The sequence below is a fragment of the Notolepis coatsorum genome (assembly GCF_963971535.1).
Source record: "Notolepis coatsorum genome assembly, chromosome: 1".
NCBI lineage: Eukaryota > Metazoa > Chordata > Actinopteri > Aulopiformes > Paralepididae > Notolepis > Notolepis coatsorum.
In genome coordinates this window covers 94,200,089-94,216,459 of record NC_140165.1, presented here as the reverse complement: position 1 = coordinate 94,216,459, position 16,371 = coordinate 94,200,089, and the positions used below count along the sequence as shown (strand labels likewise).

General features: G+C 42.7%; 1 protein-coding gene across 1 annotated transcript in view; it reads left to right on the top strand.

The window, feature by feature from the left end:
• Positions 1-6,990, top strand: part of LOC311243151 (uncharacterized protein) — a gene marked incomplete at its 5' end in the record, with an annotated part of 42,505 nt that extends 35,515 nt beyond the window's left edge. Inside the window, one exon of the mRNA XM_084332263.1 lies at positions 5,355-6,990. Within this exon, the coding sequence (XP_084188389.1) occupies positions 5,355-5,822 (468 nt within the window). The 3' untranslated portion in view covers positions 5,823-6,990. The remainder of the gene's footprint in view (positions 1-5,354) is intronic.
• Positions 6,991-16,371: the final 9,381 nt, after the last annotated feature.

Here is a 16,371-nt window from a genome sequence, read left to right as displayed (position 1 = left end):
ATACGGGTGGACCTCACTGGCGGTTCAAAGCGACATCAGACTACACCTCCCTATATAATAATATCTTAAATTTATATAGCGCCTTTCAGGAGACCCAAGGCGCTTAACAGCTAAGGGAGGGGGACAGGGAACAGCGTAACAACAAAATAATAATCAAAAGGAAAGAGAAAGAAAACGAAAGAAAAAAAGGGGGTCATTCACAAATTTGGTGAAAAGGTGGGTTTTGAGTTGGGATTTGAAGGAGTGCAGGGATGTAGCACTACGGATGTTTGGAGGGAGTGAGTTCCAGAGGGTGGGTGCGGCCACAGAGAAGGCTCTGGGACCAACAGTCCGCATGTTGGTGGTGGGGATGGAGAGGAGACCGGAGTCAGAGGACTGCAGCCTCCGGGGCGGGATGTAGGGATGGAGGAGGTCCACTAGGTACCGGGGGGCAAGGGAGTGAAGGGCTTTGTAGGTGATGAGGAGGATCTTGAAATTGATGCGGGACTTGACTGGAAGCCAGTGGAGGTGGATGAGGGTGGGGGTGATGTGGTGCCAGGACTTGGTGCGGGTGAGAACCCTGGCAGCAGAATTTTGCACATATTGTAGCCTGTTCAGGGCATTACTGGGTAGCCCTATGAGGACATCATTTGCGTAGTCAAGACGGGAGGAGACGAAAGCGTGGATGAGAGTCTGCTACAGAGTCGGGGAGAGATGGCCGGAGTCAGGAAATGTTCCTGAGATGGAAAAAAGCTGATTGGTTATTGTTTTTATGTGGGAATGAAAGGAGATGGTGGAGTCCAGTATGACGCCCAGGTTGCGAACCTCTGGGGAAGGGTGGATTAGGCAGCCATCCACTTCCAAGGAGGAGATCTCCAACCTTCCGGAGCAGTGACTGCTTGGCCACAACCATGAGCTCAGTCTTCTTGCTATTTAGCTTCAGGAAATTGGATGACATCCAGGCCTTGATGTCAAGGAGACAGTTGATGTGGTGCTGTGGGGGGAGAGGAGTGGAGGGTGAGGTGAGGTGCTGATGTAGAGCTGAGTGTCATCAGCGTAAGATTGGAAATTGAGACCATGTTTCCGGATGATGTGACCAAGGGGGAGCATGTAGATTGTGAAGAGGAGTGGACCAAGAACGGAGCCCTGCGGCACATCTTGGTTGACTGGGGCAGGGGTGAAGGTGGAGTTGCAGATGGAGATTAACTGTTTTCTGTCAGTGAGGTAGGACTCGAACCAGGTGAGAGTGGTCCCAGTAACACCCAGGTGGTCAGAGAGGCGGTTGAGGAGAATGGAATGGGAGACCGTGTCAAAGGCTGCAGATAGATCCAGGAGGATGAGGAGGCTGATGTGACCGGAGTCGGAGGCAATGAGGAGGTCGTTGGTGACCTTGGTGAGGGCAGTCTCGGTGCTGTGCCGTTTCCTGAAGCCAGATTGAAAGGGTTCATAGAGCTCATGGTTGGACAGGTGTTGGTGCAGTTGGGCGGCCACTGCTCTTTCCAGGATCTTGCTCAGGAAAGGTAGGTTGGAGATCGGCCGGTAATTCCCAAGGTCATCTGGGTCCAGACCAGGCTTCTTCACGATGGGCGTGACTGATGCTGTCTTGAAGCTGGAGGGTACCCTGCCCGATTCCAGGGAGGAATTAATTATTCCCACGATGGTAGGGCAGACGGCAGGTAGGCCAGCTTTGACCAGGGCTGGGTAAGGGGTCAAGGGAGCAGGTGGAGGCCTTGGCCTTGGTGACCAGCTTAGCCACCTGGAGAGCATCGACAGGTGCAAAGGAGGAGAGGGCATATTGGCAAATTACTAATTCCAACCTCTAGCCACAGTAAAGCAGGTTTACAATGCCATAGCAGTTAAAGTAATGTGTTTATTGATTGTTCATTCATTACATCGCAGAAATACAGTCATGAACATTTGTGACCAGGTATGGACTTCAGGGTCATGTTGAGGGATCTTAATTTTTTTTTTTTTTTTACATATTGTGAAAGTACAGATTCATACCTTAAAAATAAGCCATCACTTGAACATTTTGGTGGGATATTTTTCAAGCTACATCCTATGAATCATGGAGATATCAGTAAACGCATTCAGAGATGAATGGTCTTCGAACTTGTGGAGAGGTTCACACCTGTGATTTAATCAACTACAACCCTACCCAGAATGCATTGTATTCCATGGCCCCCCTCTCTCTGGGGACATTAACACCTTGCATCAGGCTCTTTTGTTATGGCAATGACTCTGTCTTGTGGCAAGTTGTTGTGGCAGTTGAAGTATTTGCCTTGTAAGTCTAAAAGCTAAATTACTAAATGTAAATGTATTATAAGGAAAGGTTAACCTTCTGTAGTGTGGTAGTGAAAGGGTTAACCGTCTGTAGTGTGGTAGTGAAAGGTTTGTTGGAAGCCTCACATAAGCCATGTAATGTTGGGGGTCAAGGTATTGGCTGAAGGAAAGGCTACATCAATAAGCATTTAGATGTTTAGATTTAAAGGTTAACCTTCTGTAGTGTGGCAGTGAAAGGGTTAACCTTCTGTAGCTGTGAGAGAATTGTTGAATAGATACACAAATGTTCTAGAATGTTTGATTATGACATCATACTGTGACATCACAAATGTTTTCGGGCATTCATAACATTATTTTCTATGATGAATTGAAAATGGGGGATCCTGATGTAAACAAGATGAAAGTCTTTCTCTGGTCTGCATCCCCTTAACAATTGTGTGTATTGAGCTGTACTGTATTGTACCCATTCTGCAATCTGTTAATAAAGTTTTCAATCAATCAATCAAGTTAACCTTCTGTAGTGTGGCAGTGAAAGGGTTAACCTTCTGTAGTGTGGTAGTGAAAGGTTTGTTGGAAGCCTCACATAAGCCATGTAATGTTGGGGGTCAAGGTATTGGCTGAAGGAAAGGCTACATCAATAAGCATTTAGATGTTTAGATTTAAAGGTTAACCTTCTGTAGTGTGGCAGTGAAAGGGTTAACCTTCTGTAGCTGTGAGAGAATTGTTGAATAGATACACAAATGTTCTAGAATGTTTGATTATGACATCATACTGTGACATCACAAATGTTTTCGGGCATTCATAACATTATTTTCTATGATGAATTGAAAATGGGGGATCCTGATGTAAACAAGATGAAAGTCTTTCTCTGGTCTGCATCCCCTTAACAATTGTGTGTATTGAGCTGTACTGTATTGTACCCATTCTGCAATCTGTTAATAAAGTTTTCAATCAATCAATCAAGTTAACCTTCTGTAGTGTGGCAGTGAAAGGGTTAACCTTCTGTAGTGTGGTAGTGAAAGGTTTCTGCCACTCTTCACAAGCAAAGAGACTTTCCATTCCGTGAAAACCCGCCCTACTCTGCTCTGATTCGCAGACTGTGGGTGGGGGGGAGAAACGCTGAATGTGATTGGATCAGAGTAGCCAGACAGACAGGCAGAGCAGCCAGCCGGACAGTGGAGCACTGAGAGAGAGGAAACGGCGGAGGATTTAACGAGGCGCGTTAATACAATTTTGTTTATCTGGCTTATTGCTGCGGATTCAAGCCAAGTTGCAATAATACAGTACAGCTCAATACACACAATTGTTAAGGGGATGCAGACCCAGAAAGACGTTTGTCTTGTCATCAAATGAATTGCCAGCGCGCATTCGTCTACAACAACAACCAACGCGTCCTATAATAATAATAACTTGTTTGTTATTTTCTTTGAGTTTCCCTATTGAATGAATTTACTTCTTATACCATTAGGTTGCAATAAATTCACTCGAATTAAATTCGTTCGCTCATCAAATTCGTGACATTCTAAATGTGTTTTAATGTTGTTTAATTTAATGACAATACACCCGTGCGGACTCGCGTTTTTTTTTAATCTTTTTTATATGGACAGGACACTGCGTTTGTTGCGTTGCTATAACTTATAACATTAAGATAAAGTGTATAAACATTGTTCTTCTCCCTGCTAAGAAAGGAGAGCGTTTGGCTGTGTGTGTTTCAACACCTCTTAAGTACCTGTTAAGCTGACAGACCCACACGTAAATCCCCTCACCTGTAGTTTTTCCACAGTATTGAGAGACAATACTGTCGAACTATATAACAATAATTACCTCATTTACAAGTTGTATTTAAGTTTGCAAATAAGAGAACACATTATTGACATTTCAAAGATGTAAAAAAAAACAGATTTCGATTTTTTTCGATTTTCTGAAGAGCAAGACAATTGTTCCTTTTCTGGCACTTGTTTCTCACCGGATCAAATCGGGTTTGGTCACGTCGAGTCACATTTTGTATGGAGATGTGGATAAGTCCTGCAAGAGTTTTGTAATTTACTGAGAAAATAAGGGTGCTTTCACATCCGAACTGTCAGATTTGTCGGGTAATCCTGTTGGCTTGGGGTGGTGTGGAAGCTCATTCCCAGTGGTGGAAAGTAACTAAGTACTTTTTACTTTTTAATTTTGAGCTACTTGTACTTTACGTGAGTATTTTCATTTTAGGGAACTTTATACTTTTACTCCACTACAATTCAAAGGAAATGTACTTTTTACTCCACTACATTTATCTGAACCCCCCTAATTGCTCCCGATGAGCAGGTCGGCACCTTACATGGTTCCCTCCACCATCGATGTGAGTGAATGGGTAAAATGTGAGGAACAAATTGTAAAGCGCTATATAAATGCAGCCATTAACCATTTTCATGTTCATGACTCGTGAACTGGAAATAAATAAGAACTTGTGAAAGAAATGCCCTAAAATGAATGGGACGTCATGCATGTATTTTGCACCATTTCCACAATTTTTGTTTTGTTCAACTGTTTTTCAACCGGTTTCAGCTGGGTTGGACAGAAAATGCATAACTATCACCCAAAACACATCAGCCACAGCACCTTATCAACACCTTTATCACATAAAACACTGTATAAATGCTATCAGCTGTTACGACCCTGGCTCAAAGGGACGCAACCTATGTGCAAACCGACACCAAAACCCGTGTTTAACCCAAAAGACTACTTTAACAATGAATTACTGGTACTAACTAAAGAACAAAAGAATAGGAGAACGTGACGAGTCTTAGTTTTCACACACTCCTCTAGCCACCGTCAGAGTGCATGTGTGTCTCAGAGACTGGTTTTAACCTGCCAGCAGGTATCCAATCAGCAGTAATTAGCTAATTAGCAGCCCTCACCTGCATGCCCAGTGACACAGGAGTGATCAAGCTCATGGTACATAACATCAGCCAAAACACATTATAAACACTGTAACGCCCACAACACCTTATCGACACCATATCACGTAAAACACCTATCGGCTGCCTTTACAACTCTGCTGTTGTTGATGTTCATTTCTTAATTTAATTAAAATATTTTCTATCTTCCAGGTTATGGGATTAGCAACAGATGATTTCAAAGACAACTGTATCCTCCCCTCTGACACCTGCCCATTGAACGAGGATGAAAACTGGGAAGAGTTTCTCACTTTGGATGAGGTTGGGGATGAGGGTGATGAGGCCTCATCATCCTCTGATCGTCGCAGGTTTGCCAAGACCCCCTCCGTGCCGGAACAGTCGTCCGGGCGAGAGATTAAGAACGAGAGCTCATTTCCATCCTCCGTTGACAAACAGAGCTGGAAGGAATCATCCCCGATCAGCATCGGATCATCATCAACATCATCATTATTATTTGACGAACCGAGCTGGAAGCAGGTCTCCCCGATCATCATCGTATCATCATCTTCATCGTCTTCATCGGCTTCATCTTCTCCATCCTCCAAACAGATGGAATCGAGTCAAGATGTGTCCAAAGAGAGGCCGTCTGTAACCCTTGCAGAGGATGGTGATGGTGCTTAGTAGAAGATGGTGGCTCTTGACAAACAACTTGCTGAATCCCAGGAAGACCAGACTTTAACAAGAGGATCAGGGACAGTGCAGCTGATGAAGAGGGCAAGAGTGACCATCTGGATGACGATAGAGGGTTGGACTGCAAAAGAAGATGGAACAGCTAAAGAAAGACGAGAAACCACGAAAGAAGAGTGACATCCCTGTTAAAGATTCTGAGACTGGGAGAAAGGGGAAGGACATCAAGGAAAGTGGAGAAAACGGGTAAAAAAAATAAGTTATTTTTAGAACTCAAAGTCGTAGAACTGAAGAGGAGGATATCAGATTGTAGATTATTTGGAGGATTGGCCATTGATGATGATTTGACTTCCAAGAAAGAGAAATTGTGGAAAAGGCACCAGTTGGAGAGAATACAGCTGCTGTAAAATAGCCACCAGAGGAAGAGGATACAGCTGCTGTAAAAGAGCCACCAGAGGAAGAGGATACAGCTGCTGTAAAAGAGCCACCAGAGGAAGAAAATACAGCTGCTGTAAAAGAGCCACCAGAGGAAGAGGATACAGCTGCTGTAAAAGAGCCACCAGAGGATGAGGATACAGCTGCTGTAAAAGAGCCACCAGAGATTCTGAGTCGGGAAGCAAAGAATGGCTGAAAGAATGGCTGAAAGAAATAACTACCGTAACAAGAGCAGAACCAGGACAGAAGCGTCCAAGGGAGTGGAGAATTCATATCACATTTTGGATTCTGGGGATGAGCCAACTGTTGATCATCTGCCCGAAGAAGGGTCTGAGAGAGGGAAGGAAAAACAGAACATCTAAGAAAGACAATGCAACTTTTAAAGAGGACAAACCATCAAAGAACAGCGACACTATGTCGGGGATTCTCAATCATGGAAAAGAAAGAACTCTTAGGGGGTTATAGAATGGCTGAGATAACAAACCAACAACAAACATCTGAACCACAACAAGGAGGGATGGACAGTTGGAGGGAGATATTCTGATTGAGATTGTAGTGGAGGAGGAGGGAGGGGCAGGACCGAGCATCACAGCCATTCCCACCCAGCCAGGAGGACGAATCAGACGATGCCTTCAAACCTGAGGTCAGGAAGTGGATCTGTTATCATCCATGTTCTTTCACTGGTTTAGTTGCCTGTTTGCCTTTATTTCCGTTGTTTTCTGCCATTCTCTTACTTTTTCTTAAAGCTACAATGTTTTTCTGATAATAAAAAAAATAAATCACATTTTCTAAACTTCTTATGACCACATAAGGTCATAAGGTCTTATTGAGCGATGGTATCCTACTTAATCAACCCTGCACCACACCAGTGGCCAGTCTGTTGTTCCATCAATTTGTTTCTTTGACTAAATCCGGACCATGCTTTAGCCCCGCTTACCTTTCAACCATTCTATGAAAGGGTTCTTGTAATTGATGCATTAAATTATGAAAATGTATTTCTAGGTGTAATAATAGACTATATAATCTGCTGGAAACCTCACATGTCCAAACTAAACTGTCAAGAAGCATTTGTCATGAGTAAAGTAAAGCACATTCTGGATAAAAAATCACTACATTCTCTACTGTTCACTAGTTTTACCATATTTAAATTACTGCGCTGAAGTCTGGGGAAACACTTATAATTCTACACTACAACCACTTTTTATACTTAAAAAAGAGCCATAAGGATAGTTCGCATTGCAGGTTATCGTGATCACACAAACATTATTTTTAAAGTCAAAAACATTCAAGTTAAATGATCTTGTGGAATAAAAAATGGCACAATTAATGTATAAAGCAAAAGGTAATGTACTTCCAGGAAACATTCAAGAACTGTTCTTTGATAGAGGGGGGTTATAATCTGAGGGGAGAAGTCCATTTAAAAGTCCTTAGTGTACGCACTACTAGGAGAAGACACCGCATTTCCATATGTGGAGTGAAACTGGAACAGTCTGAGGCCGTGTCCAGACTAAAACGATTTCGGTCGTTTTAGGCAAAGTAGTTGACTGTTTCCACCGTTCTGCCACACGGAACTGCATTCTGGCAGCCTGAAGACGATACTTTCTGATACCAGCTCCCAGAGTGCGCAATTCTGAAGACGTCACCATCTTTACAAGCGATACGCGTCTTCTCCTGAACCGATGACTCATCTCCCTTAACACATCCTGCGCCAAAAACGTCGTACAACGTGTTTCAAGGTCATGCTAATTCTGCCATTCCACAGCGTATGACGTTATTGAGATCATATTTCATTTTTTCGCCATGGTATTCATTATTCCCTCACGGAGCCTGGTCTGATACAGTGGGAGCCTGCACAACTCTGCAACGCTTCAATACTGCCGCCTGGTGGATGATCGGCGAGTTGCAACCGGAAATGGATCTCTGGAGATAGATCTGTGCATCTGGCAAATGTGTCCGCCACTCACATATTGTTGCGGGACTCTAGACACACGTCCGTGTGTAGCGATCGCTGCCATAACGCAATAATCGATATGATTTGGGCGTTTATTATGATTATACAAACCGGAAAATAAGTGGGATCTTTTTCCTCCAGGCTCATCGGCGAACGGTAAGAGGTATTTTCGTATGAATCTATGAATGAAAAAGTATAACGTTCCTACATCCTGAACGATAGATAATCGATGTTGAATGGGCCATAGTAATGTCAATTTAGCAATAAAAAAAAAAGTTATAGCCCTGCAAAGAAGGTGAACATAGGCTTAGACTGGTGGCAGACAGTGATCATACATGTCATAATGTGTTAATCCCCATGCAAACCAGGGGCGTCGTTCTGGTATGGCAAGGTATGGCAAAAAAAAGATTAAAAAAAAGAAATTAATTTTTTATAATTGCAATTTTTTATGTTGATTTAGAATTCGAATGTCAACATTATGAACAAAGCTTCGAACTATTCGGTACAGCCCTAGCATGTTTTGATATTGTCAATTATCTCACTTTTACTAGGTGACTTTTACTGTGACTAACTGAAATATGCCAAAAAAAAAGGAAAAATGGACATGGGGATGTTTTTTTTATCAAAGGGCAGCAGAGACAAGTGATACAGGGACACAGGTAAGGTCTTACAATGGCTTAGTGATTATAACAGTGCAGTTCAGCATTCAGTAACCCATACTTTTTGTGAATGTGTTTTTGATACTACATTCTGTTGAACACACCTCAAAACCGTACCTAAGGAAAATTGGCTCAATTGCAAGAAAAATAATAGACAGTTATGATATTACATTCTGCATAATTCGTATGCAAAATATTGTGGTTCCCTGCTTTAGTCTGTTGACACATTTCTATACTAAAAATGCTTGTGTAGTCCTGTGTCATACCTAAATGTCATATAACTGAATTGTACAGAAACAACTCACCAAAAGTGACTATTGCACAACTGATTTGACAAAATAAATCCACCAAGGGGGTTTCACCCCCTCCTCGCCATACCTTGCCTTTTACTGAAACTACGCCACTGATGCAAACCCAGATAAAAAAGGAAAACATGATACATATGTCCTGGCTAGAAGTGTTTATTAAACACTGGGAGCTATTATTAAACAACAATGGCATCAGAGTAGTTGCATTTGTGTTACAGAAGCTAGACTTAAACTTAAGCTAACTAGAGATTAGCGTCACATAGCTGGCCTTTTTTTTCTGAAAACCCAAGCACATATTCCATAGCATATGCCTTCAGTTGATCATGACAAATCCTCTCTTACCTTGATGATTAACACTTTAACCGCCGAAAACGCCGGAACTCGTCATTCCTAGCCATGCTCATTCTGCCGAAGACGCCGGAACTCGTCTTTGATGTCAATATTTCAAAAATCTGTCATCGAAATCATATTTCCTTTCCGGAGCCCTGAGACACACTGCTGATCTCCTCTCAACTCTCTAGCGGTTCAAGAGCGCCATCTGGTGGCCGATCGGCAGATCGCCAACCGGATATTAACCTTTGAACCGGTAGTGCTCATCCATATGTGGTCCGGCCACTCGCTATCGTTAGAGAGACTCCGTCTTGATACAGTGAACATCGATCGGTGCAAATAACTCGAAAAAACAACATGATTTGGACGTATATACTATTATACAACCTGGAAATGGATCGGGCATTTCTACATCCCATAATAGAAAAAATTCTGTTCCACGCTCATCTGCCAGCGGCGCGAGCAAGCCACGGTAAGATTCAGCGTTATTTTCTAACGTGTTCTTTACTAACTGCTCTGATGAACATATGACCCACTCTGGATGAATCATCTAACGCTGCCCACGGAATTATAAACGATCCCCCGCCCATCCGGTCATCATCAGATGATGCGTAGAAACTTCTAGAAGCACGTCCATTTGACATTTTTTATCTCGCACAGATTCCTACCAAACTGTATTTGATCATCAATATAATGCATTTAGGGCTATAAATCACGTTCTGAAGAAAGCTGCAGAAAACGATAAAAACATACTTATACTTTAGACCATATTTAGTATGAATATGTGAATGAAAAAATGTAACGTTGCTACACCCTGAACAATACATATAGGACATTGAATGGGCCATAATAATGGCAATTTAGCAATAGAATTTAAAAAGTTATAGCCCTGCAAAGAAGGGGAACTTCTCCATGTTAAATAGGGCTTGCGAGGGATGGTACATTTTTTTTGATCAAATTTTTTATTATTATTCACATGAAACAAGACAACACATTAAACACAATCACAATACATAGAACTTCACAAGAAAATAACAAAAACAATAATAATACAGAATAACAATTTATACAGACAAAAATAAAACAGTTCAACCTTCTAATTTCTAAATCCAAGGGGTACTATCTAATAAATGGTCTTTCCCAGTGTTCAGCCCCGATTCCCGGCCGTATGACCTTATATTAATAAAACGTACATCTCCAATTCACCACAAGGACCACCTTTTGAGAACACGACCCGAAAACAGAGCAATGAACCTTCATGAAAAAACAAAAACCTGTAGAGGTGTTCCATAGACTCACAGAGACCGTGTAAAAGTGACCAAACAGTGAAGAAATAGTTAAATAGCTGCCCCCCCATTAAATCCCCAGCTAAACTCAAGAGGACAAGACAAAAGACAAGACAGACAAAACATTTCCTCCTCCCCCTCCCAAGAGACCGCCGGACCCCCCCGATCAAGCACCCCAACCCCGCTCAGCCGCACATGGCGGTCCTTACCTTCTCAGCTGCTGCGAACCACAGGTCAATGCCAGCCTGTCCTACCCCAATCACCCGCGCCGTGGATATCTCAAGATAAATCACATCCAATAGTGTTAGGGACCAGTTAATCACTGTAAGCTTCTCAGGCTCCTTCCATCTCATTGCTATTAGCTTCTTCGCTGCTGTGACACTGTTACTAAGTAACGCGTTATTGTAATCTGATTACTTTTCCCCGAAAATAGTAATCTAACGCGTTAATCTTTAAAAGCCAGTAATCTGATTGCAGTTACTTGTCCAAGTGGCTGTGCGTTACTATTTCGTTACTATCTCATCATAAATTCATAATGCAGGCGGAATGCAGTATTTTATTTCGTTTTCGACAGTCAAAAATACATTTTGAGCTGTTTTTCTTATTTGGGAGTGACGTTGTGTGGCAGTGAAAGGGTTACACAAGAATGTGTCCCGCGGCGTGACTGGACCCTCTGTCTGTGAGTGACTCTGCTTTGGTCCAATCACATTCCCCATCCACAGTCTGCGAATCAGAGGCAGAGTAGGGCGGGTCTTCACAGCACGTCATGTGACATATGCGCCAATCGTGTGACAGCAGGGCTCCGTCGTTACAGCCTAGTCTGCAGTGCACGGAGAATTCCACCCCAAAACACTTGTCTAAACGCAAAATTAAAAGTGAAACCGCAAGAAGACTTTTGCGGTTTCTGTTCAGACTTCCATCCCAAAACGCTCGTCTAAACGTAGCCTCAGTCACTACTTCACGTTTGTGTCAGCTAAGCCGGGTGAAAAAAACATTCATATGCGGAGGAAACAAAATACTGTCTACCGCTAAAAACAGCACATCCAATTGCATTGAAAGCATCTGGAATCACAACACTAGCCGACGCTTCGACAAGGTACAGGAGGACTCAGAGGTCCACCAGCCAAACAGCAAAAGAGAGAGATTGTTTCTTTCCCTTTTGATTAATGTATATTTGATGGTGGCAGAGCAAAAGCTCTTAATTGCCAGATTTACAGTTAATTTACATGTTAAAGAGAGACTGATTGTATGTTTATAGAGAGACATTTATAAAAACAATTTAATAGTTACAGTTGATATAATTGAATAGTTCAGCCTGCATTTGTTAGATGTGATACACTGGTTTTGTAAAACCACTGGCTGGCTGCTCTAATGCTGTGAGCATCATAGACTTACTTACATACTTGATGGTACAGAAGCTGAAGCACTAGTTTAACAATTTACATTATGTGCAGAGAAACAAGTTAAAAAAATGTATGCACTTTCAATAAAGCGTTTAAAAAAAACTGTTGGGGGAACGACGACGACTTCGTAACCTAGTTACTTTCAAAGTAACTAAGTTACTCTGATAATCAAGTAATCAGTAAAGTAACTTAGATTACTTTTTAAAGGAGTAATCAGTAATCAGATTACTTTTACAAGTAATCTGTGGCATCACTGGTTATCAGGCTAATAGCAAATAGCTTCCTAGGTGTAAGATAGGTCCTATGAATATAATTAAAATTAATTTGCTGGTGATTGGGCAAATGTGGCATTATCTTCCCGCAACCCCAAACATCATCCCAGTCAAACTCTGGGTCCAACTCCGGGATATCCACACGCCAGATTGTATCCAATGATACATTTTTATACGTGGACTGAATTAATAGCGTATAAAAGTCTGAGACAAACCCTCTGGATGTCGTCCTGTCCACTATGAGCCTGCGGAAGGGGTGTGGGTGCTTGAGCCCACGGCACGCCATGCGCCCTCAGTGCTGACCTTAGTTGAAGGTAAAGAAAGAAGGACTCGCCGGGAAGATCATAAAATTCTCTTAAGTCCTGAAACGCACGGAGGCCGTTCTTATCATAAATATCCTCCAGAGTATGCACTCCCCTCCTTTGCCATTGAGGAATATTAACCGGCTTGTGCCCAACAAGTAATTGCTGGTTATTAAAAATTGGAGAGTCCAGGTGCCATGGGCATTTAACCCCACACGACCTCTGTACATTACGCCACATTTGGATCACGTGAGTTATGATCGGTCCACCTCGAAATAGAGACAGTGGAGTACACTACATCCTGCAATCTTAGCGGTGAGACCGCCGCCGCTTCTAAGGAGCACCAAGATACAGCATCTACAGGGTCTAGCCAGCACATCGGAGGTCTCAGTGAAAAGGACCAGAAATAAAGCTTAAAATCGGATTGCGAGGCCCCCATCTTGTTTTCTACGTTGAGTAGTAGCCCTTTTGATTCTCGGGCGTTTGTTATTCCAGATAAACTTAGATACCATCGATTGTACCTTGCGCCAGTGGTCTATTGGAGGGGGCAGGGGGAGCATTGAGCTAACAAAATGTATCCTAGGCAGGACGTTCATTTTGATTATGGAAGCCCGGGCTTGTAAGGAGTTAGGAAGGGACGACCACCTGTCTAGATCCTGGCGTATTTTATCATAAGTACCCGTGAAGTTGTACTTAGTAGTTTTATTCAGCGTGGGGAATATCTCTATGCCCAAGTATTTAAAATGTTCTACTATGGGGATATCAGCTGGTAGTCGTACCGCCTTGGCCAGCTCATTAAGAGGTAGGCAGGCTGATTTGTTCCAGTTAATCTTAAAGCCTGACATTTTACCAAAGTCGTCGATTATTCTCAATAATTTTGTGGCCGACTGGGAGGGGTCGTCCATAAAAATCAGCAGGTCATCCGCATAGAGAGCAATTTTGTGTGGAGTATTATTGACCATTATGGGGACGATGTCCTCCGATTGCCTAATAAATTGGGCCAAAGGTTTGAGGGAAAGCGCGAACAGTCCTGGGCTCAGAGGACAACCCTGTCTAGAAGATCTGGAGACTGGAAAGAGTGGAACAGTTTTTGCCTGTCAGTATCATCGCAGACGGCGAGGCATACAGGCCTTTAATCATATGAATAAAACTCTTCCCAAGACCCATGACCTCAAGTACCTTCCACAGGTATGACCACTCAAGTCTGTCAAACGCCTTCATGGCATCCTCCTAATGCAACAGCCTCCTAAGATTATCTGCAGCCAGACGCCCCGGGATAAAACCAGTTTGATTGCAGTGTACCAATACCGTCATAAATCTCTGCAGGCGGCGGGCCAGCACCTTGGCAAACACTTTTAAATCGGCCCCGAGAAGACTCAAGGGCCTATAGCTACCACAATCATTGGGATCTTTGTCCTTCTTGAGAAGTAAGGAAATCAACGCCATGTTGACATCTCTTGAGAACTCCCCTTGCTCGATAGCATAATTGATCATATCGAGCATCAATCCCAGCCTGGTGCCTTGCCCCTCTGCATTTCAGCAATCGTCTCCCTCAACTCCATAAGAGTGATCGGTTTCCCCAGTTCCTTGGCCTCTTCCTCAGAAATGTGGGGTATCTCAAGCCCGCCAAAGAACGATTCAAATTTAGAGTCGTCGAGATTAACCTCTGAGCTATATAACTGAGTAAAACTCTTTAAAAGTGTTGTTGATCTTTTTCGAATCGGTAGTGATTGTACCCTGTCGCGTCTTGATCCAGGGGATATCCGAGAAATGATCATTCGAGCGTATTTTCATTGCCAATAGATGGCTAGGCCTGGAGCCGTGAAAGTAGTAATTTTGCCTTGTCCTATGTATCAAGAACTCAGACTGTTGTTTAAGTATGGAGTTTATTTCCTTCTTGACTATCTTACGTTCTGTGTTTAGTCGATCACTATAGTTAGTTTGCAAAGATGCGTATAGATCCGCATATAAAGTTTCCAGTCCTTCTAGTTTTTTTGACCGGGATTTACGTAAGTTGGAGGCAAAGTGTGACATGACCCCTGATAAATCCTTTCAATGCGTTCCATAGGACCCTGGGGTCATCGACCGTGCCAACATTGATCTGCAAGAATTCAGCTAGTTTACTCCTGAACTCGGAGCAGAAATCATCGTTCTTTAATAAGGTTGAGTTAAAACGCCACCTGGGAGCTCTCGTGGAGAGCCTGCCAAAGGTTGCCACAAGGAAAATCCCCTTGTGGTCCGAGAGAGCCAGGGGAACCAATGAGACGTCGAAACTATCAAACAAATTAGGGGATGCGAATGCGAGAAGGTTTTGTGTCTGGCAGACAGGTGAGAGTAATCCTTGAGGGTGGGATTGGATAAGCGCCATAGGTCTGCGAGCCCAGTGTCCTGGGCCCACATCCTGAGGGCCTTAGATGACCGTTTTTGGTCGCTTGTTTCAGAGGATCCGGACCTATCCATCTCCGCATCCCAGCACGCATTAAAATCGCCACCCACAATGAGAGCGTATCCAGTAAGTTCCAACATATTCTTCGTGATTGTATTATAGAACGCTGAATCAAATGTGTTAGGGGCATACAATGCTATTATTGCCATCTTCCTATGAGAGAACTCAACTTTTGCTATAGTAATCCTTCCCTCCGTGTCCGACCACACATCAAGGACTTTGATATCAAGGTTACGTCTTGTAACTATGACGACTCCTTTCGTCTTATCATCGGCTGAGGATGAGGAGATAACGTGATATTGTCGATTTGCTAGCCTTGACACATCACCCACCAATAAATGCGGCTCACTAAGGAGAGCAATGTCAATATTTCTTCTCTTCAATAACCAAAGGACACTGGCACGTTTGTGTGGGGCGTTAAGACCTCCTGCGTTCCAAATTAAGATATTCAGTTTAGCCATGGTCGAGTTTGTCTAAATGCGTAGAGAACATACCAGTGCAGCCAGGCTGAGTACAGAGGCGCTGATCCAGGCGGGCCCAGACGGTCAATCCCAGGAGTTCAGATTTTTTGATTTGAAGTCTTTATTTCGAACATGCAATGAATACAACAAACAATAACAAAAAAGAAAAACAACTCAATCTGCATGTTCGAAAAGGAGTAGGAAGAAGTATACACTTATTTAATCCTACCCCTTTTCCACTACTCGAATGAGTGTACTATTTTAAACATAAAAAAGAAAAGAGAAAAAAATATATATATATATATGCAAAACAAAAAACTATATATGTATAAAATAAAATAGAAAACAAAATAAAAATGTAAACACCCGTGAATATCAAGTCCCTTCCTCATCCCTGTACCTTGTGAACATAATTTCCTTATACATCAGTTTGAATTGTCTCATGTTTGGACATTGCTTTAGCACCACATTTAGACTGTTCCACAGTTTCACTCCACATATTGAGATGCAGTGTTTTCTCATGGTAGTGCGTACGTTTAGCACCTTTAAATTGTGTTCTCCCCTCAGATTATAACCCCCCTCCCTATCAAAGAACAATTCTTGAATGTTTCTTGGAAGTGCATGACTTTTTGCTCTATACATTAATTGTGCCGTTTTAAATTCCACAAGATCATTTAACTTCAATGTCTT